At 45.9% G+C, this 24,919-nt stretch overlaps 1 protein-coding gene across 5 annotated transcripts in view; it reads right to left on the bottom strand.

Moving 5' to 3' along the window:
* Positions 1 to 24,919, bottom strand: part of LOC129840644 (solute carrier family 12 member 5-like) — a 289,015-nt gene that overhangs the window by 101,718 nt on the left and 162,378 nt on the right. For 4 of the 5 annotated variants that reach the window (XM_055908662.1, XM_055908671.1, XM_055908680.1 and 1 more), the window contains exons 2-3: positions 5,006 to 5,103; positions 4,154 to 4,294 (exon numbers count right to left, since the gene is read on the bottom strand). In XM_055908662.1, coding sequence (XP_055764637.1) covers positions 4,154 to 4,294; positions 5,006 to 5,103 — 239 coding nt within the window. Of the gene's footprint in view, positions 1 to 4,153; positions 4,295 to 5,005; positions 5,104 to 5,558; positions 5,656 to 24,919 lie in introns of those variants that run through there. The other variant, XM_055908697.1, reaches the window with a different exon arrangement.

Genomic DNA, 24,919 nt, shown 5'->3' with positions numbered 1-24,919 from the left:
CCATACAATCCCGGACCTAGACTTCTAGAATCCGGAGAACAAGTGAGGCCCAATAGAACATCGGCTGGTAGCTAGCAGCATGACGATTTCCCTCGGAGACCGTTGGAGCTGGAACAGCCGAGGACGGCGAACACAGCGGCGGCGGTGACACTACGGGTTGGCGCCGCAGTGTTGAGAAGAGACAGCTGCCCCACGACCCCCTGGGATACGCAGTCAGCCCAGTGATATCTGGCTCAGGTGCGGAGGTCCCACAGCAGGCTCCACCTCCTGCCAACAACCCCCCCCCCCCCCCCCCCCGCTCGTAACAGCTGCTTCAGAACCAGCTCTCTGCCACCTCGCCACCCAGGTGCCCCCATCCTCGCCGCCCCTTACTCAATCACCCCCTCACTCGATCCTTAGCCCACCACAGCCACCTGAGACCACTCACAGGTCCCTCTTGTTCTCCACAGACACAGACACTGGAGGCCGATAAGGATTCTTTACAAATGCACCCTTCATGGCCTGGGGTTGTTTAGCTGTTATGGTCGCTGACTTCAGACCACATGTGTCGGTGTGTAACTCTAATCTGGCCCACACCCTTCTGACACAAACCCTATTTCAACTATCTCTATCTCACCATCTCTATCCAATATAGAACAAGCATTCAAGGAGTGGGACTGCTGCCTTCCTTCTTTCGTGTTATGTGTAAGGTTCTACGAGCGCTGTCTACAGATGGTCTACGAATGTTGTACAGGCTCCTAAACAAAAGCAAAACACGGTTGATATTTATTGTCTCATGCATTACATAAATGCCATTATGAAAGCCATTAAATGTGCTTTTAGAACTCTGTTCAGTGTTGTGTGTCATGTAGTGTGTCGGCAGCTTAAGAGGATATACAGAGGACTGGTTAAGGCATTTGGACAGCTTTTTCCTGGTATAAGAGATGGGTTTCGGGTGGGGAGAAGGAGATAAATGGGGTCAGGCGAGAGAAGAGGAGAAGAGAAATGAGGAGATGAGGTGAGGGAGGAGGAAAGAAGAAGAGAGAAAAAATGTAGAGGAAAAGAGAGTAAATGGACGACCTAGCTGCAGAGGACGTAACGAGAGAAAAAACGAGGAGGGGAAATAGAGCTGAGGAGATTAGGAAATAGGGGAAAAAAGAAGAAAGGAGAGGAGAAGAAAGAAGGCTGTTGCTGAGGGGAAAAGAGAAGAGTGGACTTGAACTTAATACTGCGGTAACTGTCTGGAAGAAAGCTGACGTAGCTGGGGGGGGTATACAGTACTGTACAATTGAGGTGATAATATAGTAAGCAGAGCGAGTGCAGATGCTGTACCTCGACTTCTAAAGCAATACAAGTGCTGAGGTGCAACGAGAGGTGTGGGGAGCGGGTGCTAGGAGCTTGCAAGGCCATCTTCACGCTCTGTTGCGCAAACAGTAGCTGACAGGGCTAATGCGTTTCGGCTCAGATGTGCTGAATTACTAAAGAGGGGGGGAGAGAGAGAGAGGAGAGAGGGCACCAAATATCTCCCTCCAAATGTCCGCATATAGGTATGGATAAACACCACGTGTCAATGGTGTTTGTGTGTGTGTAGGAGAGAGACAGAGGCGGGGAGAGGGAGAAGAGAGAAGGAGAGGAGAGGGAGTGAGGCGAGAAGAAGAAATGTGTGTGTGTGTGTGTGTGTATGTGTCTGTGTGTGTCTGTGTCTGTGTGTGTCTATGTCTATGGTGAGTGTGAGAGAGAAAGAGGGGAAGGGAGAGGAGAGAGAGAAAGAGCGGGGGAAGGGGGAGATGTTTGTGCATGGGTAGAAAAAGTGCCTATGTCTATATGTGCATGGGTGTCATTTAGCCAAGTACATAGGAGGAACATGAAGTGCTGCAGGCTAGAATTATTACTACATGGTCATTCCTGCTTGCTGGAATATTCTGCTACAGGATAACAATGACTACCGTTAAGATTTAACCCCACTTTCTGTTTGCTAATTAGGGGCATATGTAAGCTGTGAAATCTCCATTTCGCTCGATTATCAACACGGTCAAACTGCAGACGCAACTGTAGTATAACATGACGCAACATTAATCAAGATACCATCTTCGCAAGGCTACCGGCATGAATACTAATGCACGACTGGAGCTTCTAATGAGAAAATGAAGAGGCATTGTAAAACACAATGACCTGGAAGGAAAACACCATTAGAGATGGGGATCCAGTATTTTTCACCACACCATCATCATTCTTCCCATTATAAACTCACAGGGGAAAAACACTCAGCCCCCACAGATTGGGGGAAACGGTTTCCATCTTAACCCCGGCAACCTCCAGACTGTTCCCTGGTGTCGCACGGTATGAAAACCCTCTAATCTCTCCTTTCACACTGCGCCGTACAAAACGCTCCAGCCGTCATACTCAATGGGTTGACGGTGAAAGGGAGAGGGAGGAAAGAGGAGAGGAGAGAGAGAAAGGGATCGCTGTCGGAATGATAAACGCCATCGGCTGCCTTAATGAAAAGCCTCTCCTGGTGATGGGGAGATTGCCTTTGAAATGGGCTGCTGATTGGAGAAGCAGCTGCTTGGCGTACCGAGCGGGCTAATTAAGTATCGAAGGGCCGGGGAAGGTGACCGGGAAGATTAGCCTCTGCTTCCCGGCGCTACCATTGGAGGAGTACTGAATCCGATATATCTATCTCTCAACTCGAGGAGGAGGTTGGTGCAGGGATCAGGATCAGGGATATAGTGGAAGATAAAAGAAAGTGCCAACTGAAAAGACTGTAAAAGTAAGTAACTTAAACGCTAATGCAGAGGAACAGTCCAGGTAAAAAGGACTGACAAAAATGAGGAAGGTAAAACAGAGAGCCAGAAAAAATAACCAAAAACGAAATATAGATTGAAACCAAACAGAAATAGATGGGTGATAAGGCTTTGAGTCAGGTTCTGACTGAGTTGTGTTATTTTACAGGTCTGACTGACCAGTGCTGTGTTACAGGTCTTTTTTTTAACCTTTATTTAACTAGGCAAGTCAGTTAAGAACAAATTCTTATTTTCAATGACAGCCTAGGAACAGTGGGTTAACTGCCTTGTTCAGGGGCAGAACAGATTTTTACCTTGTCAGCTCAGGGATTTGATCTTGCAACCTTTCGGTTACTAGTCCAACACTCTAACCACTAGGCTACCTGCCGACTGACTGGCCCCTTATGCTACAGGTCTGACTGACCAGTGCTGTGTTACAGGTCTGACTGACCAGTGCTGTGTTACAGGTCTGACTGACCAGTGCTGTGTTACAGGTCTGACTGACCAGTGCTGTGTTACAGGTCTGACTGACCAGTGCTGTGTTACAGGTCTGAGTGACCAGTGCTGTGTTACAGGTCTGACTGACCAGTGCTGTGTTACAGGTCTGACTGACCAGTGCTATGTTACAGGTCTGACTGACCAGTGCTGTGTTACAGGTCTGACTGACCAGTGCTGTGTTACTGGTATGAGTGACCAGTGCTGTGTTACAGGTCTGACTGACCAGTGCTGTGTTACAGGTCTGACTGACCAGTGCTGTGTTACAGGTCTGACTGACCAGTGCTGTGTTACTGGTCTGAGTGACCAGTGCTGTGTTACAGGTCTGACTGACCAGTGCTGTGTTACAGGTCTGACTGACCAGTGCTGTGTTACAGGTCTGACTGACCAGTGCTGTGTTACTGGTCTGAGTGACCAGTGCTGTGTTACTGGTCTGAGTGACCAGTGCTGTGTTACAGGTCTGACTGACCAGTGCTGTGTTACAGGTCTGACTGACCAGTGCTGTGTTACAGGTCTGACTGACCAGTACTGTGTTACTGGTCTGAGTGACCAGTGCTGTGTTACAGGTCTGACTGACCAGTGCTGTGTTACAGGTCTGACTGACCAGTGCTGTGTTACTGGTCTGAGTGACCAGTGCTGTGTTACAGGTCTTACTGACCAGTGCTGTGTTACAGGTCTGACTGACCAGTGCTGTGTTACAGGTCTGACTGACCAGTGCTGTGTTACAGGTCTGACTGACCAGTGCTGTGTTACTGGTCTGAGTGACCAGTGCTGTGTTACAGGTCTGACTGACCAGTGCTGTGTTACAGGTCTGACTGACCAGTGCTGTGTTACAGGTCTGACTGACCAGTGCTGTATTACTGGTCTGACTGACCAGTGTTGCAACAGCAACTTACCTTGACAGGCTTCTTCTTCTTTTTGTCTTCCTCCTCATTGTCGGCCTCCTCCTCGTGCTCCTTGCTGCCCTGGGGGAGGTTGGAGTAGTTGGCCAGACTACTAAGCATAGACGATACCATGGGACTGGTCTCCATCTCCTCCTGCAAAGTACATTGACACAAACAGGATAACATAACACTTGGTCAATTCCATAATAAAACATTACTGCAGTTGGCAATGTAGTGAACATATGGACGCAAGATGGATTCCCTGCATATCTGACGTGGTGCAAAATAAAGCGGGAAGCAATATGACAAAATCGGGGGTGTAAAATATAAAATGTGTAATATGAATACAAATTACTTAATACAGTATATGCAGCAAACCACTCATCATTTCAAATGAGGATCCCTTTGAGAAAAAATGTAATACACTTGGCTTTTTGCTTATGAAGGTAAATGGCTTTGTCTCAGTCATTTTCTGTAGCAGTTTCGAAATGTGCTTGTATTAACCCGAGGTGTTCACTCGCCCTTCAAACAGTAATTACCCTCATTAATCGATGACAGGGCCCTTATTCAATCACTCGCTGATCTGTGAATGTGTGTGTGTGTTTGTGTGTGTATCTGCCTACAAATTCCAGTCTCACAGGCAGGACCATACCCTGGTCATCATACAGTTGGCTTGTGTTGCATATGCATGAGTAGGTGTGTGTGAGTCTGTCTGTCTGTCTGTCTGTCTGTCTGTCTGTCTGTCTGTCTGTCTGCCTGCCTGCCTGCCTGCCTGCCTGCCTGCCTGCCTGCCTGTCTGCCTGTCTGTGCATTCGTTCCTGCATGTGTGCATGTGTGTGTGTGTGTGTGTGTGTCTATACATACCTCAAACAGAGCCATATGTTTGCCATCGTATTGCTGGCTCTTCTCTGTGGCTTCACTGCTGTTGATGAAAGGGCTGCTCTCCTTGGGGTTCCCATCACCTGAATGAAGAGACACAGAACCATCATAAGATGGGCTGAAATACAATGCATCCCCATTCGATTCCATACCTAAAATGGTCAAATGTTTCTCACATCTCCCTGTTCTCCCCATTCTATTCCATACCTAAAAAGGTAAAATGTTTCTCACATCTCACTGTTCTATAATTCGATACCTTAATAGCGCAACGCTTAGTTTGCTTCACTACGTCTTTATGAATAAACAGAAGCCGTTGCCCATCAGAGCTTCATTCCCCAAACAAGTGACCCATCACATATGTGATGTCATGTTTTGGGACGGCAAGGCTTTGAGCAAGGCTGATAGCCCCAGTTAAGTGCACACTTAAAAAAATATATATATTCCACAAGGTTTCACACTCGCTTGCCTGTCAGTCGAACTTGCAAGGACGACCTTCCCTGAAACACATATTTTAATTTACGCTCTAAGCTCCTCTCACCTGGGGTCATGTCTTGGACTGTGCCCCGAGTCAAGCTATTTTTAGTGAAAACGCAGCCTGTGCGGTTGACGGTAGTACACCGCTAACTGCATTTCCCCTCTCTACTCTTGCTTCTCTCCGGGGGAGTGAAAGAGAGAGTGGGTGATGAGAGACTGAGAGACGGGGGTTGAGCGAGACCAACAAGCAGAGAAAGGGAAATGGAAAAAACTGATAGAGAGAGAGAGAGAGAGACAAAGAGACCGAGAGATTTAGAGTAACAGACAGAGAGTAAAAGAGAGAGACAGAGAGGGGGAGAAATAGAGAGAGAGAGAGTGAAGAGAGAGAGAGAAGAAAAGTTAGAGCGACAGAGAGCTGCAGAAGGAGAATATTAAAAGGTACTGCGGTACTTCAAATCCAGCCCACGTCGCCCCAGACCCAACCAAAAATACCTGCTCTGTTTAAAACGTAGGCCTGTCCATTTAATCCAACACGTTGTGGGCTTTTCAGGGCATGTCATATATTTCCATCCATAGACAATAATATCAGATATACTCCAGAAGAAAACTGCACACATGCACTGTACTGTATATTAATATACACAAATCACTACTATGTTGTAAAGAAATCAATGCCCACACACACATACAAACACAAGGCTTTAGGCTGTTGTAAGACTCCCCTAGGATTCAAAGCCCGGGTCATTTGATCTTTTGCCGAACAGCCTGGCAGCCTTCCTTAGATCATCAAAAAAGAGACAGCTGGAGTCATACTTGAGCAGTGTTGCGCTTGAAGGGGTAATACACCCTTATAAAGTGAGTGGTCTACACAACTCTCGTATCCCTTTTCTCTTCCCGGCTCATCTCTCCTGATAGTAAATTGATTGGCATTCCAACATCAAAGGAACCATGGTGAATTTATGAAAATAAGTGTAACGGCTGTCGTCGGAAGAAGGTGAAGACCAAAACGCAGCGTGGTAAGTGTTCGTCATGTTTAATAGAAACTGAACACTAAAAAGCAAACACAACAAAGTGACAACCAAAACAGCTCCGTCAGGTGCAACACACACTAAACAGAAATGAATCACCCACAACACAAAATGGGAAAACAGGCTACCTAAGTATGGCTCCCAATCAGAGACAACGATAGACAGCTGCCTCTGATTGGGAACCACACCAGGCCAAACACATAGAAAACCAACAACATAGAAAAAAGAACATAGACTGCCCACCCTAGTCACACCCTGGCCCAACCAAAATTGAGAATAAAAAACCTCTCTATAGCCAGGGCATGACAATAAGTGATGGTCCTCAAAGACATCCTGCCTTTTTTCTTTGACCGTTCTCTACTTGTCGTTCGTCAGTCTCATTTGTCCCATGCAAACTGGAACTATCGCTTAAAGCGGCAGTCAGCCAGTACTTTGTGAACCGAGCTTTGACACCGGGGGAAGAATACAGTCTGTGTTAAGTACATACTGTACCTGAAATATCATTTCTCAAAAGTAAAATGTCATCAACAGGTCCCAAAGATGATGTGTAATAACATTGATGATGTACTCACTATTCCAAATGTAAGTTACAGAGTATGAACTGGTGCTGCGGCATATGCCCTATGGTATATCATGTATCATAATAGAATCAGTAAATCCTACACTGAAATCCCTATGCATCTGACGTCACAGTGGTTGATTGAAAAACATTCCAATGTTCCCAAACTTGGAATGTATGGTATATATAACATTGATTGTGTACTCACCTTTCCCCGTATCTCAGTTACAAAGTAAATATATGAGGATGCATATACTCTATAAGGTATATCCCATATCTTAATATTATCAGGAGACTGCGACATCACAGACAGCGCTATGCGGCAGACGGGTCAGCGGAGTGACTTTCCCATGATTACTTATCAAAAGGTGACAAGGCATCTGGCGCGTCGCCACTCCAGAGCATGTTATGTTCCTGGCAGGAGGCTCTTGAAGATGTTCAGTCACTTGCAGGCCCCTGGAGAATCCCCCCCCCTCCCTCTTCATCCTCCCGTCTCCATCCCCCTGCTGCTAGTCAATGTCACCGCTGCTTATTTAACTACATCTTGGTTCAATGGTTCTGTGAGTTAGCGTAAAATTATATTTGAGCAGATTTCAATGAATATATGATGTAACCATAAGTAGAGAGGGATTCCTAACATTTTGGGCATTTTTGGGGTGTGTAGTACAATGCCAATATACCACAGCTAAGGGCTGTTCTTCAGCACGACGCAAAGCAGAGTGGCACGCCCTGGCCTTAGTTATCTTTGTTTTCTTTATTATTTTAGTTAGGTCAGGGTGTGACATGGGGGATGTTTGTGTGCGTTTGTCTCGTTTAGGGTGTTTGTATTGTCTAGGTTTTTTTTGTAGAGTTCATGGGGTTGTGTTCAGTGTAGGTGTTTATGTAAGTCTATGGTTGCCTAGATTGGTTCTCAATTAGAGACAGCTGTCTATCGTTGTCTCTGATTGGGAGTCATATTTAGGCAGCCATAGTCATTAGGTAGGTTGTGGGTAATTGTCTATGTGTAAGTTGCCAGTGTCTGCACTTATTTGTCTTGTATAGCTTCACGGTCGTTCGGTTTGTTGTTTTGTTTAGTTTGTGTTAGTGTTCTTCGTCTTTCTTAAATAAATACAAATATGTATTTATATCACGCTGCGCCTTGGTCCTCTCTTTCACCCGAAGACAATCGTGCCACAGAGTGCCTGGATATTGGCCATATACCACAAACCCCCAAAGTGCCTTATTGCTTTTATAAACCGGTTTCTAACATGGTCCCTACAAACCCCCCGCTGTTATAAAACAAATGCTAGGCTAGAAGCAGGAGGATATAACGTGTTCATAAATTCCTTATTACTTTTTCGCTTGTTATTTGCCTTGGAACATCGTAGTGATTATTCAGATACAGCAGTAAACAAGTATTTTTGTGCCATACCCGTTGATGTAGCGATAGGTATTCTTAATGTTTACGAATGGAACAATTGACAGTCTCCAGAAGTTAGCTTGAGCCTTGAAAATCGGAGCTTTCCCTTGTACAGTGGATGATTGTGCTGCGTAGAATTGTACAAGCTCAGTGTAGCGCCGCTCAGAAGCTCATACTTTCAGCTTCGCGCAGCTTTTGCACAGGTAGAACCCCACGAAATGTGGACAGAGTTTTAGGGGTCTCTTTAAAAGGTGAAGAGCCACATGTGAATGTTGACTCTATCAGAGTGCTAAGCCAACAACGGCAGAGGCCATTTACGATGTTTGCTGCAGGGTTTCGGGGTCAATTTCCTCTCAACCCTAGGCAATTCAGGGATTGAATTGCATTTCGTACAGAGAGGTGCCATGTCCAATTCAACCGACAGGATTTGAAATGGAACTGACCCAAAGTCAGTTGGGTTAATAACATGTTAATATGTCAACATGTCAACATGTTAATATTGGCAGTGGCCCAACGTTTTTTTCCCCCCACATAGTGCAGAGCCAAATGGCTTAGGTTCATGTGCATTAGCTACCTCATCCACTCCTTCCCTCTGGCTCAGCCCAGATGTGTGCTGCTCACTGCTCATCCTTGTGCCATAATTGAGCTGTGGGTTATCTCGATGCAGTGACCCAGCTTGCTGACACGGCTACAACAGTAGGTATAAGGTGAATGATGTCCGGTCAGCATTACGATGCAATCTGTACTGTAGTACTCATGCGGTACAGATTATAGAGTGCGAGTCTACGGCAGCCATCAGTGCTAGCTATCGCGCTCTGCGAAAATGTCAGATCGGTGCCAACCGAAACTGGGCCAATTTCTCGTTCAAAAAAATCCCTGCTTGTTCCAGCAAAGCCCCCCCCCCCCCAGACTGACATGACAGCCTCCACACTGTCACTAAACCAACACTGGGCTATTTGAACACAAACTGACACATAAAATCATGCCTACACATGCCCACATAGGGCCATAAATAGATATGTAGCTGATCTCTCCTTCTTTCTTTCTTTCTTTCTTTCTTTCTATCTCTGTCTCACTTCTCTCTCCGTCTCACACACACATCCACTGACACACTCATGGGTTATATTGTTACATTTCCAATTAACATAGAATGCTACCATTGAGAACACTGCAACAATGTTCTCCTCTCAAACCAACTATTGACAGGACAAAGCAATTTACACTTGTGAAATCTGAGTATACACAACATCCCTCCAATTATTATCAATATGCACTATGCAGGTGCTCAATCTCAACATGAGTTTTCACGCAGCCCCGCCACGGAGGTTCCGCCTTTGACACAGCCGCTCTCAACTTCAACCAACCCAAAGGTGACAGCAGCCATTTTCTGATTGGCTAGAGACGCAATGGGCAAAAGGACGTTGGCACATTTACGAAGAGAGCTAGGAGAGCTCTTAGCACATTGGCCAGCGACGTTGTCTTCCCATCATGAATGGGTAGGCATCGTAATGGTCTCTCACGGCTTTGTGCCATACCGCTAGCCGGGGACATCAGCTTTCATTTCTCTTAAACGCTAGGACTATCCATCACCTATCTGCCTCAGACACCTGGCAGAAGGATGCTTGTATGAAAGTCGAAGAAGTTGAATACAAATCGGCGATCCCTCCAAAGTCCATTTGTTTACTGTCTTCAGATTCTGGCGGTGAGGGTGGGATATGCTACTGCAAGAGAAAACGATGATTCAGATATTATGGGGTCGAAGAGTAATACACATTTATTGAGATTGATGTTTCTTTGTTTTTCATTACAGTTTGAATTTGTGAGGTTCCTTGTCATTTTATGACCCGATATTGACATTTTCATGTGTACATTTTTCGCCAAGGGCAAAATGGATACAATACACTATCATTATGCCTGTTGCATGATTTAACTGACTTATCTCATCTGGTTTGGTCCAATACCCTTTTATAATCCTCTCTCTATATTGTATAATATTAGTATTAAAGGTATTAAAAAAGCTTCGTGGCCATACAGTGGAGTGTAGGTGTGTCGCAAATGGCACCCTATTCCCTATATAGTGCACTACTTGACCGGCCGTTCTTCTTTCCCCAGACTCTCTGCTCAATCAAACAGACTCTGTCAGGCAAGCCGCCGCAGTGGGGTGCAGTGTGCTGGATCCCCATTGGAGCTTCACTATCATGGTCCTCCAGGTACTTGGCAGCCTGGCAGGCAGGGTGTGGAGAGGAGCAGTCCCTGTCCGGTGCAGTGTAACCACTAGGCAGAGGAACATCACTCCTGCACAGTGACTGCCTAGAGGGGCATGAGCTGCATTAATTGGTGGGTGGTGGAGCTTGACAGGGCTGTAAGGAAGAAGGGAGGAAGGGAAAGGGGGACGAGATAGGAAGGAAGAAGGGGGATTGGACCAATTCCTTATAGACTGGAAGAATAATTGCCTGCAGAGCTAAGGTGATCCATACCTCAACTCCTTTACGTTTTTTAAGCTGTGTAATGGGGAGGGAAGAAGAGGGTGGAGGGGGGAGGGGGGAGTGGGGGAGGGAGGAGAGAGGAGCAAAGCCAGAGAAGGGGAGATTGACATATTTTCATAAGGTCATACATTTAAAATTCACCCTCACTCCCCACATGCCAGTGAACCAATCTCGGAAGAACATTTCCGCACCGGTGCCAAAGTGATGCCAATTCAGGACGCCGACCCAAAACCTATCACACTTTTATTACACTTGGCACTTTTTCGGACGAGGTGCTCCTGACAGAGGAGGAACGAGCGAGGCTCAAATTGAATAACGCCAGGTCTGATGGGGAAAGGGTTAGTTCGGTCCGAATCAGTTATCCACTCGCCGGGTCTGATCGAAGACGACGTCTCGCCTACCAATTTTAATGGAATATGTGCAGGTGTGAATTGCCGCCGCAAATTAGCACCTGAGGCGTATCCTGCCGACTGACCCTTGTCTCCCGTGGCCCAGACAGATTCTCGCCCAAAGCCCAGATGACAGGACAGTGAGGACACACTCCCAGTCGAACTGTCAACAGCCCTTCTCCCTTGTCTCTGTTGACAGCTGGGAACAAGTAGAGCTCTCGGAGTACTGCCTGGCAGACAGAGAAAACCCATCTCACGGCATGAACCCGGAGAAAATAGCCCACCGTGAAGAGACATGGGAGGGAAAGGTGCGAAATCAATCCCAGAGGAAAGGGGGGAGAGAGAGAGAAGTAGGGACTAGGAAAGAGACAGAGAGAAAGAGAGAGAGCATGTAGATGAAGAGAGAGAGGGGAGAGAGTGAGGGAAAGAAAGAAGTTGTGGCGGCTGAAAGACATATAGAAACAGAAGACTTAAATACCAAGACAGACATGACAGTGAAGGAGAAAGAGAGAGTGCACCGCCTATTATGTGAGCATTCTCCAATTCAAACACTCTGTCATCACCATGTTCTTCCTTTGACAGAAGGGTGATTTTGAATGGGGTATTGACTTGACTCTCAATGTATTTCCCAATACACTGCTTAGTGAGCACGTCTTGATGATCTCTGTGTGTGAGTGGGCATTTCTGTGAGTGAACATGCATATGTGTTTGTTTGTGTGTGTGTGTGTGTGTGTGTGTGTGTGTGTGTGTGTGTGTGTGTGTGTGTGTGTGTGTGTGTGTGTGTGTGTGTGTGTGTGTGTGTGTGTGTGTGTTTTTGTGTGTGTGTGTGTGTGTGTGTTTATGCATCCATGCACGTAAATGTGTATGCTTGTGTGTACGCTGTCAATGTGCAGTGGCACATAAAGAAGTCTAATGTCACCCTTTCACTGTTGCTTCACGGATGCTGTAAGGTTAAAGCCTTTGTGCTCCTGCTCCATTAGTCTTCTTACAGCTCCCATTTTCTCCCTCTGTTTATGGGTAAACTGCACATTTCATAATACAAAGGCCACTTCACTTCAAAGGGCCCTTTTGTGGACCCTGAAACGGTAGCCAAACTGTCTTTACCAGACTATTCAGATTAAACTGGTCCATTCATCACCACTGGCTGAGTTTCCTGACATGTTCAATGCAGTGTGTGTGTGTGTTTGTGTGTGTGTGTGTACGTGCGTGTACATGAGACAACAAATCTTAAAATAAGATGATCCTGTTTGATCATATTCACAAAAAGTAGCAGTTGCATATTATCTGTCATGCATTTCGTAGGAGGGTATAAGGCTGGTGATTTTTTGTCAAACGCATTTGGATTCCCACACATTTCCTGAACCCAAAAGTTGACATAACGACAACATCAGAACTCATGTGTATGTAAACGCATCCTTCCAAAAGATACAGGACACCACGGTTGAAGGCCTGATAACCAACAATGTCGAGACAACAACCTCTCCCTCAACATCAGCAAAACAACGGAGTCGAACGTTGACTTCAGGAAGCAGAGGAGGGAACATGCCCCGATCCACGACTTCAGGAAGCAGAGGAGGGAACATGCCCCGATCCACGACTTCAGGAAGCAGAGGAGGGAACGTGCCCCGATCCACGACTTCAGGAAGCAGAGGGAACGTGCCCCGATCCACGACTTCAGGAAGCAGAGGAGGGAACATGCCCCGATCCACGACTTCAGGAAGCAGAGGAGGGAACATGCCCCGATCCACATCGACGGGGCTGCAGTAGAAATAGTCTGCAGTTTTAAGTTCCTTGGCGTCCACATCGCTGAGGACTTGTTTACGTGCTCCTGTACGGTTTGTTGCTAACGTTACCTGGCTACCTGACAACTTTGCGGTTTTTACTTTCTCATTTTTAATAACCGTTTTATATTTTTTCCTTTTTTCCATTCAACTTTTTCACCTCGGACGCTTTATCTGGACATGTTTCTGCAGGACCTCCACCAGCCAAAAAAGTCAAGTAGTAACATTAACATTATGCACTCTAACTGCAGTAGCTGTACTCATAATATATAGGAGAAATATTGCCTTATGGTGAGGATAACCGTGCTGCAAGCCCAGCTTCAGGGGCATTCGTTAGTCAAGGGCAATTTAATTGTAGGAAAGTATGAAACAGCATCTGTGCCACCAGTAAGTACAGATAGTAGTATAAATCCCCTCGCACAGTCCCTGCAGCCGGACAATTATCTCATGGCTTCTTGAAGGAAATGCCATCGCAATGCTCAACCGGTGTCGCTCATTCAGCTGACAGAAACTTTCAACGGGTTCTCCCCATTAAGCAACGAGTCGGAGTCAGAGTCCGAGCCTTCTCTGGTCTCTCTTGTAGCCCTGCCCCACTGTTTACCAGGGGACAGGGCTACCGACGTAAAGGCTAATCTGAAGATGGTGCTGGCTAAGGCTAAAACTGGCAAGTGTAGAGAGTATAGGGATATTGTTATCCACGTCGGCACCAACAATGTAAGGATGAAACAGTCAGAGGTTATCAAGTGCAACATAGCTTCAGTGTGTAAATCAGCTAGAAAGATGTGTTGGCATCAAGTAATTGTCTCTGGCCCCCTCCCAGTTAGGGGAGTGATGAGCTCACAACTCAATCGCTGGTTGAAAACTGTTTTCTGCCCCTCCCAAAAGATAGAATTTGTAGATAATTGGCCCTCTTTCTGGGACTCACCCACAAACAGGACCAAGCCTGGCCTGTTGAGGAGTGACAGACTCCATCCTAGCTGGAGGGGTGCTCTCATTTTATCTATGAACATAGACAGGGCTCTAACTCATCTATCTCCACAATGAAGGCTGTTAGCCAGCATGCCAGCTTAGTGGAGTCTGCCACTAGCACAGTCAGTGTAGTCAGCTCAGCTATCCCCATTGAGACTGTGTCTGTGCTTTGATCTAGGTTGGGCAAAACTAAACATGGCGGTGTTCGCTTTAGCAATCTCACTGGAATAAAGACCTCATCCATTCGAAAGATTTCTAAATGCCCTTCCAGACTCCCTCCACCTACCCAAGGACGTTGAAGTACAAAAATCGAATAACCACCTAACTGAGGAACCTAACTTAATCTTGCGTAATACCCTGATGTAGTTGCACCCCTAAAAACAAAACATTTGTCATAAGAAACTAGCTCCCTGGTATAAAGAAAATATCAGAGCCCTGAAGCAAGCTTCCAGAAAATTGGAACGGAAATGGCACCAAACTGGAAGTCTTCCGACTAGCATGGAAAGACAGTACCGTGCAATATCATAGAGCCCTCACTGCTGCTCGATCCTCCTATTTTTCCAACTTAATTGAGGAAAATAAGAACAATCCAAAATGTATTTTTGATACTGTCGCAAAGCTAACTAAAAAGCATTCCCCAAGAGAGGACGGCTTTCACTTCAGCAGCGATAAATCCATATACTTTTTTGACGAAAAGATCATGATCACTAGAAAGCAAATTACGGACTCCTCTTTAAATCTGCATATTTCTCTAAAGCTCAGTTGTCCTGAGTCTGCACAACTCTGCTAGCTAGTATCATGGGAGACACTCAAATTGTTTAATCCTGTATCTTTTGACACTTTCATGAAAATAGTAATGGCCGATACACCCTTAAGCTGCATAATGGACTCTATTCTAACTAAACGACTGAAAGAGCTGCTTCCTGTGCTTGGCCCTCCTATGTTGAACATAATAAATGGCTCCCTATCCACCGGATGTGTACCAAACTCACTAAAAGTAGTAGTAATAAAACCTCTCTTGAAAAAGCCAAACCTTGACCCAGAAAATAGAAAAAACTATCGGCCTATATCAAATCTCCCATTCCTCAAACATTTTTGAAAAAGCTGTTGCGCAGCGACTCACTGCCTTCCTGAAGACAAACAATTTATACAAAATGCTTCAGTCTGATTTTAAACTCCATCATAGCACTGAGACTGCACTCGTGAAGGTGGTAAATTACCTTTTAAAGGCGTCAGACCAAGGCTTTGCATCTGTCCTCATGCTCCTAGACCTTAGTGCTGCTCTAGACACCATCGATCACCACATTCTTTTGGAGAGATTGGAAACCCAAATTGGTCTACACGGACAAGTTCTGGCCTTTTTTAGATCTTATCTGTCGCAAAGATATCAGTTTGTCTCTGTGGATGGTTTGTCCTCTGACAAATCAACTAAGTTTCGGTGTTCCTCAAGGTTCCGTTTTAGGACCACTATTGTTTTCACTATATATTTTACCTCTTGGTGATGTCATTCAGAAACATAATGTTAACTTTCACTGCTATGCGGACAATACACAGCTGTACATTTCGATGAAAGATGGTGAAGCCCCAAAATTGCCCTCCCTGGATGCTGATGTTGGAAGGAAGCTGATGGCGGCAAATGTATTATTTTTAAACTCGGACAAAACAGATGCTAGTTCTAGGTCCCAAGAAACAAAGAGATCTTCTGTTGAATCTGACAATTAATCTTGATGGTTGTACAGTCGTCTGAAATAAAACTGAAAAACCTTTACGTACATTTGGACCCTGATCTCTCTTTTGACGAACATATCAAGACTATTTTAAGGACAACTTTTTTTCATCTTCATAACATTGCAAAATTCTGAAACTTTCTGTCCAAAACTGATGCAGAAAAGTTCATCCATGCTTTTGTCACTTCTAGATTAGACTACTGCAATGCTCTACTTTCCGGCTACCCGGACAAAGCACTAAATAAACTTCAGTTAGTGCTAAACACGGCTGCTAAAATCTTGACTAGAACCAAACAATTTGATCATATTACTCCAGTGCTAGGCTCTCTACCCTGACTTCCTGTTAAGGCTAGGGCTGATTTCAAGGTTTTACTGCTAATCTACAAAGCATTACATGGGCTTGCTCCTACCTATCTCTCCGATTTGGTCCTACCGTACATATCTACACGTATGCTACAGTCACAAGACGCAGGCCTCCTTATTGTCTGGAGGCAGGGCTTTCTCCTATAGATCTCAATTTTTATGGAATGGTCTGCCTATCCATGTGAGAGACGCAGACTCAGTCTCGACCTTTAAGTCTTTATTGAAGAATCATCTCTTCAGTAGGTCCTATGATTGAGTGGAGTCTGGCCCAGGGGTGTGAAGGTGAAAGGAAAGGCACTGGAGCGACGAACCACCCTTGCTGTCTCTGCCTGGCTGGTTCCCCTCTCTCCACTGGGATTCTCTGCCTCTAACCCTATTACGGGGTCTGAGTCACTGGCTTACTGGTGCTCTTCCATCCTGTCCCTAGGAGGGGTGCATCATTTGAGTGGGTTGAGTCAATGAAATTATCTTCCTGTCCAGGTTTGGCGCCCCCCTCGGGTTCATGCCGTGGGGGAGATCTTTGTGGGCTATACTCAGCCTTGTCTCAGGGTAGTAAGTTGGTGGTTTGAAGCAATCCCTCTAGTGGTGTGGTTGCTGTGCTTTGGCAAAGTGGGTGGGGTTATATTCTGCCTGTTTGGCCCTGTCCGGGGGTATCGTCGGAAGGGGCCACGGTGTCTCCCGACCCGTCTTGTCTCAGCCTCCAGTATTTATGCTGCAGTAGTTCATGTGTCGGGGGGCTAGGGTCAGTCTGTTATATCTAGTATTATATCTGTTATATCGAGTATTTCTCCTGTCTTATCCGGTGTCCTGTGTGAATTTAAGTATGCTCCCTCTAATTCCCTCTCTCCCTCTCCCTCTCCCTCCCCTCCTGGAGGACCTGTCCTGGGACCATGCCTCAGGACTACCTGGCCTGATGACTCCTTGCAGTCCCCAGTCAACCTGGTTGTGCTGCTGCTCCAGTTTCAACTGTTCTGCCTGCGGCTATGGAACCATGACCTGTTCACCGGACTTGCTACCTTGTCCCAGACCTGCTGTTTTCGACTCTCTCTACCGAACTCTGAATGCTCGGCTATGAAAAGCCAACTGACATTTACTCCTGAGGTGCTGACCTGTTGCACCCTCTACAACCATTGTGATGTTTATTATTATTTGACCCTGTTGGTCATTTATGAACGTTTGAACATCTTGGCCATGTACTGTTATAATCTCAACCCGGCACAGCCAGAAGAGGACTGGCCACCCCTCAGAGCCTGGTTCCTCTCTAGGTTTCTTCCTAGATTCCTGCCTTTCTAGGGAGTTTTTCCTAGCCACCGTCCTTCTACATCTGCATTGCTTGCTGTTTGGGGTTTTAGGCTAGGTTTCTGTATAGCCCTTTGTGACATTGGCTGATGTAAAAAGGGCTTTATAAATACATTTGATTGATTGACATGGACCAACAACACCACCACTCTTGTGTAAGAGGGCGCAACATCATCTCTACCTTCAAAGGTGGCTGAAGAATTTCAGCATGCCACCCCGCGTCCTCTCCAAATACTACCGCTGCACCATCAAGAATGTCTTGACCGGTTGCATCACAGCCTGGTACTGGAATTGCAAGGCCCTCCACTGGGACCGTACTCCTACCCAGGACATCTACTTGAAGCGGTGCCTGAGGAAGTCCTGCAGTATCATCAAGGACCCCACAAACCCCAGCCATAAAATGTTCACTCGCTCGTGCAGCATGAGGCCTGATACCAACAGGCTCAGAGACAGTTTCTATCTACAAGTCATCAGACAGCTGAACACTTGAACTGGACTGACCACCTGCACTGACTCTCCACACCTTAGCACACATGCACTCACTCACCCATACAGATATACACTCATCCACACACGCACAAGCGCACACACACACACATTCACATTACACACACATCGCAACTGCTGCTTCCAGACTCATATGGCTAAATACTGCACAGAGTAAAAACGTTCCCCCCAATCCCCAAAACACGTGTAAATATTGGACAAAGCAATTGTGGCTTCCTGTATTATACTTATGCTAAAATGTTTATTCTATTCAACTGATCAAATGTAAAAAAATAAATAATAATTAACCAATTTTTCTCCCCAATTTCGTCATATCAAATTGGTAGTTACAGTATGGACTTGGGAGAGTGGAAGGTCGAGAGCCGTGTGTCCTCCGAAACACAACCCTGCCAAGCCGCACCGCTTCTTGACACAATGCACTCCTACGCCGGAAGTCAGCCGCACCAATGTGTCGGAGGAAACACCGTCACAGGAGTCGCTAGAGCGGGATGGGACAAGGACATCCAGGCCGGCCAACCCCCCCCTAACCCGGACGATGCTGGGCCAGTTGCGCGTCGCCTCACGGGTCTCCCGGTTGTGGCCGGCTGCGACACAGCCCGGTATCGAACCAAGATCTGTAGTAACGCAGCTAGCAACGTGAAGCAGTGCCTTAGACCGCTGGGCCACTCTGGAGGCCCTACTGAGCATTTTCTTTATGTTCGTATTCTTATCTTATTATTTCTTATTGTTGTTGCATTGTCAAGAAGGAACCTGCAAGTATGCATGTAATTGGACGGTGTATACCATGTGTATCCTGTACACACAACTAATGAAACTCGAAACTACAGTCAGGAGTTCTGCAGTAAACGGTGCAGATGAAACACCAAGACGCATGTGTCAGAAACACAACATCCAATTCACCTATAAACCCCCACAATTCCCCCCTTCTAACGCATTGCTTTCCTAAGCACTGCATAAATACCACTTAAGCATTCATAAACAAATGCTCACCGTAAGAGACCATTCGTTGGGACCGTGTGTTCAGTACCAGCAATCTGCCACATTAGAGCAAACTCCATATCTATTTTGGTGGTTTCATTCAGTACACGCGAATGCTTGTGGGGTGCGTATGAATGTCTCAAGCACATGCGTACGAACTCATTACATTGTACAGCACAGAAACAAGTACCAGAAAACAAAACTTCCTCAACCCGAGGCTGCTGCTACGCTACACTACATGCACCAATCTACCCAATGTCCCTAGTGAGAAACAAGGGAGAAAGGCAAACTAACTAGCGAGTAAGCGTGAGGAGTTTTCTCCAACTCCTTACTTCTTTTGATTGAAGTCTGTGAGAGAGAGACTCGGGGGAGCTCCTAGCCTAGGTGGACTAGTATTGGGATATTTCAAAGACCTGGGGCTGCGTTCAAAAGGGGACCCTATTCCCTACAACATAGTACGCTACTTTTGACCAGAGCCCTAGTGTACAAAATAGGGAAAAGGGTTCCATTTGGATGTTTCTATGTTTCTGGGGCTGTTGTGTCCTGGTGGACCCTGATGGACTGAGAGTGTCTTCTTTTGTCTGCCTTAGATTGCTCTTATGAATTATGGATCTTGCCTATCCCACACTGTGTGTGTGTGTGTGTGTGTGTGTGTGTGTGTGTGTGTGTGTGTGTGTATGTGTGTGAGTGCGTGCCTGTATGCATCCTTTGCTTAAGCAAGAATCACATGTAGAGACGAGTACACACACACACACAGGCAAACACACATGACACACACACACACACTACAGTACATATGCACCCACACGCATTACACACACACCCAGACCAGCTACACAAACACAAACACACACACATACACATTTTTACATGCATAATATTATGCTCTACTCTGTTCTGTATTGTAGTCTTATTATCTACTCTGATGCCTAGTCCTGACTTCATGTACATGTCTACCTCAAACACCTCATACCCCTGCACATTGATCTGGTACTGGTACTCCCTGTAAATAGCTCCATTCTAGCTCTGTACGCTCTCGTTGGCTGGCCCTCGCTTCATACTCGTCGCCAAACCCACTGGCTCCAGGTCATTTACAAGACCCTGCTAGGTAAAGTCCCTCCTTATCTCAGCTCGCTGGTCACCATAGCAGCACCCACCTGTAGCACGCGCTCCAGCAGGTATATCTCTCTGGTCACCCCCAAAACCAATTCCTCCTTTGGCCGCCTCTCCTTCCAGTTCTCTGCTGCCAATGACTGGAACGAACTACAAAAATAAACACTTACCACCCACCCACTAGCTTTAAGCACCAACTGTCAGAGCAGCTCACAGATTACTGCACCCGTACATAGCCCATCTACAATTTAGCCCAAACAACTACCCCTTCCCCTACTGTATATATTTATTTTGCTCCTTTGCACCCCATTATTTGTACTTTACACATTCTTCCACTGCAAATCTACCATTCCAGTGTTTTACTTGCTATATTGTATTTACTTCGCCACCATGGCCTTTTTTACCTCCATTATCCATTATCTTACCTCATTTGCTCACATTGTATATAGACTGTATGTTTGTTTTACTCCATGTGTAACTCTGTGTTGTTGTATGTGTCGAACTGCTTTGCTTTATCTTGGCCAGGTCGCAATTGTAAATGAGAACTTGTTCTCAACTTGCCTACCTGGTTAAATAAAGATGAAATATATACAGTATATATTTTTTAAACTAGTTACAAACACCAGGTTCTTCTACCAACTCTTACAGAGTCAAACTGTTAACAGTTTAAATGTACAACTTTTTGCAGTGTATGTATTCTAAATGCTAAGTTCTTGAGTATCTAATAGTGATGTGTCTTGAATCTTAAGTTCCTCCGTGTTTGATGGTGAGTGATTTGTTCTGCATGTCCACACCCGATCTTCTTAGCCTAGTTGACTGACAGCGGGTGGAGACAGCCGAGCTGAACATGATTTCAGACACCCTGTCAGCAGACAAGCCTGCAGTGGTTGATGTGACAGCTGATGTGTGTGCTCGTGCATGTGTGTGTGTGTGCGTGTGTGTGTACAGTCTGTATGCATGTGTGTGTTTGTGTGCCCAGCAAGCCTCCCAGGGTAACACATATATAATAAACTATCACGGATTAAAAAGGGAAAATAAGCCGCGAGATGTCCAGTGACATGAGCCTACCAGATGAGCTAAATACATTACATGCTCACTTCGAGGCTAGCAACACTGAACCATGCATGAGAGCACCAGCTGTTCTGGACGACTGTGTGATCACGCTCTCCGTAGGCGATGTGAGTAAGACCTTCAAACAGGTTCAAACATTCACAAGGCCGCAGGGCCAGAATAATTACCAAGATGCATACGCAGAGCATGAGCTGACCAGCTGGCACATGTCGTCACTGACATTTTCAACCTCTCCCTGACCCACTCTGTAATAGCTACATGTTTCAAGCAGATCACTATAGCCCCTGTGCCCAAGAACACCAAGGTAACCTGTCTAAATGACTATCACTCCTTAGAACTCAGATCTGTAGACATGAAATCATAAAGATGGCGCCAGAGGGGATTGCTGCCATCTTATCGGCTTATAACGAACCATGCTATTTTGTTTGTTTTTTCACGTTGTTCGAAAGTTGTTTTGTACATAATGCTACTGTCTCTTATGACCGAAAAAGAGCTTCTGGACATCAGAACTGCGATTACTCACCAAAGAGTTTTTCTTCAATGAGTCGGACGGGAAGGAGATACTACAGACACCCGACCGGGCCCAGATCCCCGGCATTCGCTGGAGCAGGAAACAGATTTCACAGAAAAAGATCAGGGTGCCATGTGAGGATCAGGCGACGAGTGGTTAATCTGCCTTTGCCTTCCGTCCAGGTAGCTAATGTTTAATCGCTGGAAAATAAATGGGACGAGCTAAAAGCATGTATGTTCTACCAACGGGACTTTAAAAATTGTAATATCTTATGTTTCACCGAGTCGTGGCTGAACAAGGACATTAAGAACATACAGCTGGCGGGTTATACACTCTATCGGCAGGATAGAACAGCAGCCTCTGGTAAGACACGGGGCGGGGGCCTATGCATATATGTAAACAACAGCTGGTGCACAAAATCTAAGGAAGTCTCAAGGTTTTGCTCGCCTGAGGTAGAGTATCTCATGATAAGCTGTAGACCACACTACCTTGGTGGGCTGGCAGATAGCCAAGTGGTTAGAGCATTGGGCCAGTAACCGAAAGGTTACTAGATCGCATCCCCAAACTGACGAGGTCAAAATCTGTCGTTCTGCCCCTGAACATGGGACACTGTTCCTAGGCTGTCATTGTAAATAAGAATTTGTTCTTAATTTACTTGCCCAGGTTAAAAAAATCTACAGAGAGAGATTTCATCTGTATTTTTCGTAGATGTCTACATACCACCACATACCGATGTTGGCACTAAAACCGCACTCAATGAGCTGTATACCGCCATAATCAAACATGAAAATGGTTATCCAGAGGCGGCCATCCTAGTGCCCGGGGACTTTAATGCAGGGAAACTTAAATCAGTTTTACCGATTTCTATCAGCATGTTAAATGTGCAACCAGAGGGGAAAGAATTCTAGACCACTTTTACTCCACACACAGAGATGCATAGAAAGCTCTCCCTCGTCCTCCATTTGGCAAATCTGACCATAATTCTATCCTCCTGATTCCTGCTTACAAGCAAAAATTTAAGCAGGAAGCACAAGTGACTCGGCCTATAAAAATGTGGTCAGATGAAGCAGATGCTAAACTACAGGACTGTTTTGCTTGCACAGACTGGAGTATGTTCCGGGGTTCGTCCGATGGCATTGAGGAGTATACGCTGCACCGGCTAGATAGAACAGCACACTCTGGTAAGACGAGGTGGGCGGTCTGTGTATATTTGTAAACAACAGTTGGTGCACGAAATCTAAGGAAGTCTCTAGATTTTACTCACCTGAAGTAGAGTATCTAATAACAAGCTGTAGATCACACTATTTGCCAAGAGAGTTTCCATTTATATTTTTCCTGGCTGTTTATTTACAACCACAGATGGATGCTGGCACTAAGACCCCAATCAGTCAGCTGTATAAGGAAATAAGCAAACAGGAAACCGCTCACCCAGAGGTTGCACTCCTAGTGGCCGGGGACTTTAAATGCAGGGAAACTTAAATCAGTTTTACCTAATTTCTATCAGCATGTTAAATGCGCAACCAGAGGAAAAATTATTCTAGATCACCTTTATTCCACACACAGAGATGCATACAAAGCTCTTCCTCTTCTTCCTCCATTTGGCAAATCTGACCATAATTCTATCTTTCTGATTCCTGCTTACAAGCAAAAATTAAAGCAGGAAGCACCAGTGACTCGGTCTATAAAATAGTGGTCAGATGAAGCAGATGCCAAACTACAGGACTGTTTTGCTAGCACAGACAGGAATATGTTCTGGGATTCTTCCAATGGCATTGAGGAGTACACCACATCAGTCACTTGCTTTATCAATAAGTGCATCGATGACGTCGTCCCCACAGTGTCGGTACGTACATACCCCAACCAGAAGCCATGGATTACAGGCAACATTCACACTGAGCTAAAGGGTAGAGCTGCTGCTTTCAAGGAGCGGACTCTAACCCGGAAGCTTATAAGATATCCTGCTATGCCCTCCGACAAACCATCAAACAGGCAAAGCACCAATACAGGACTAAGATTGAATCGTACTACACCGGCTCCGACGCTTGGATGATGCAATCTCTATTGCACTCCACACTGCCCTTTCCCACCAGCAGAAAAGGAACACCTACGTGAGAATGCGATTCATTGACTACAGCTCAGCTTTCAACACCATAGTGCCCTCAAAGCTCATCAATAATTAAGGATTCTGGGACTAAACACCTCCCTCTGCAACTGGATCCTGGACTTCCTGATGGGCCACCCCCAGGTGGTGAGGGTAGGCAACAACACATCCGCCACACTGATCCTCAACACAGGGGCCCCTCAGGGGTGCGTGCTCAGTCCCCTCCTTTTCTCCCTGTTCATCCACGACTGCATGGCCGTGCACAACTCCAACACCATCATTAAGTTTGCAGACGATACAACATTGGTAGGCCTGATCACCGACAGCGATGAGACAGCCTACAGGGAGGAGGTCAGAGACCTGGCAGTGTGGTGCCAGGACAATAACCTCTCCCTCAGCTTCAGCAAGACAAATGAGCTGATCGTGGACTTCAGGAAACGGAGGGCTGAGCACGCTCCCATCCAGATCGACGGGGCTGTAGTGGAGCAGGTCTAGAGCTTCAAGTTCCTTGGTGTCCACATCACTAAGGAATTATCATGGTCCACACACACCAACACAGTCGTGAAGACTGTTTTTTTCTCTCTCTGTATTGTTGAGAAGAGCCCGTAAATGAACATTTCACCTGCTGTTTACAAAGCATGTGGCAAATAAAATGTGCTTTGTTGAGTACATACAGTATGCTGAACATAGCTGATTCATTTAGCCTGTTATCACTTCAAACCCAGTTTTTTTGCTTCAGGCAGAGATGTACGCACTGCATGAATGGCTGAAGGTCTGCTTGCCTTTACGATAACAGAACTGGACAAGCCCTTCCATATGGCGCAGACATTAACAACAATGAATAGAATGCATGGATGTCACGTGGCATGAAGCGTATGGTACATTATGTGTTATTCTATCCATACGCTCTGTGCTACCCAGTAGGTCAGCTGAGCGATAGGCTTTACTTTTCTCTGAACAGCTGGTTGTCAAGTGTCGCCCAAGTGCGGTTGGATTTCCTTGATTAGAACCTGGCTCTCTGTGTGCCTCTCCTTATGTGCGGAGAGTTAAGTACCGTATTGCACTATAGAGAGTTAAGTGTATAGCTTCACTATGCCTGATAGGCTCTCACTAGAGAGCACTGGAAGAATAGACCCTATGATTA

Source organism: Salvelinus fontinalis, chromosome 3 (assembly GCF_029448725.1).
Source record: "Salvelinus fontinalis isolate EN_2023a chromosome 3, ASM2944872v1, whole genome shotgun sequence".
NCBI lineage: Eukaryota > Metazoa > Chordata > Actinopteri > Salmoniformes > Salmonidae > Salvelinus > Salvelinus fontinalis.
This window is presented reverse-complemented; position numbering and strand designations above follow the sequence as displayed.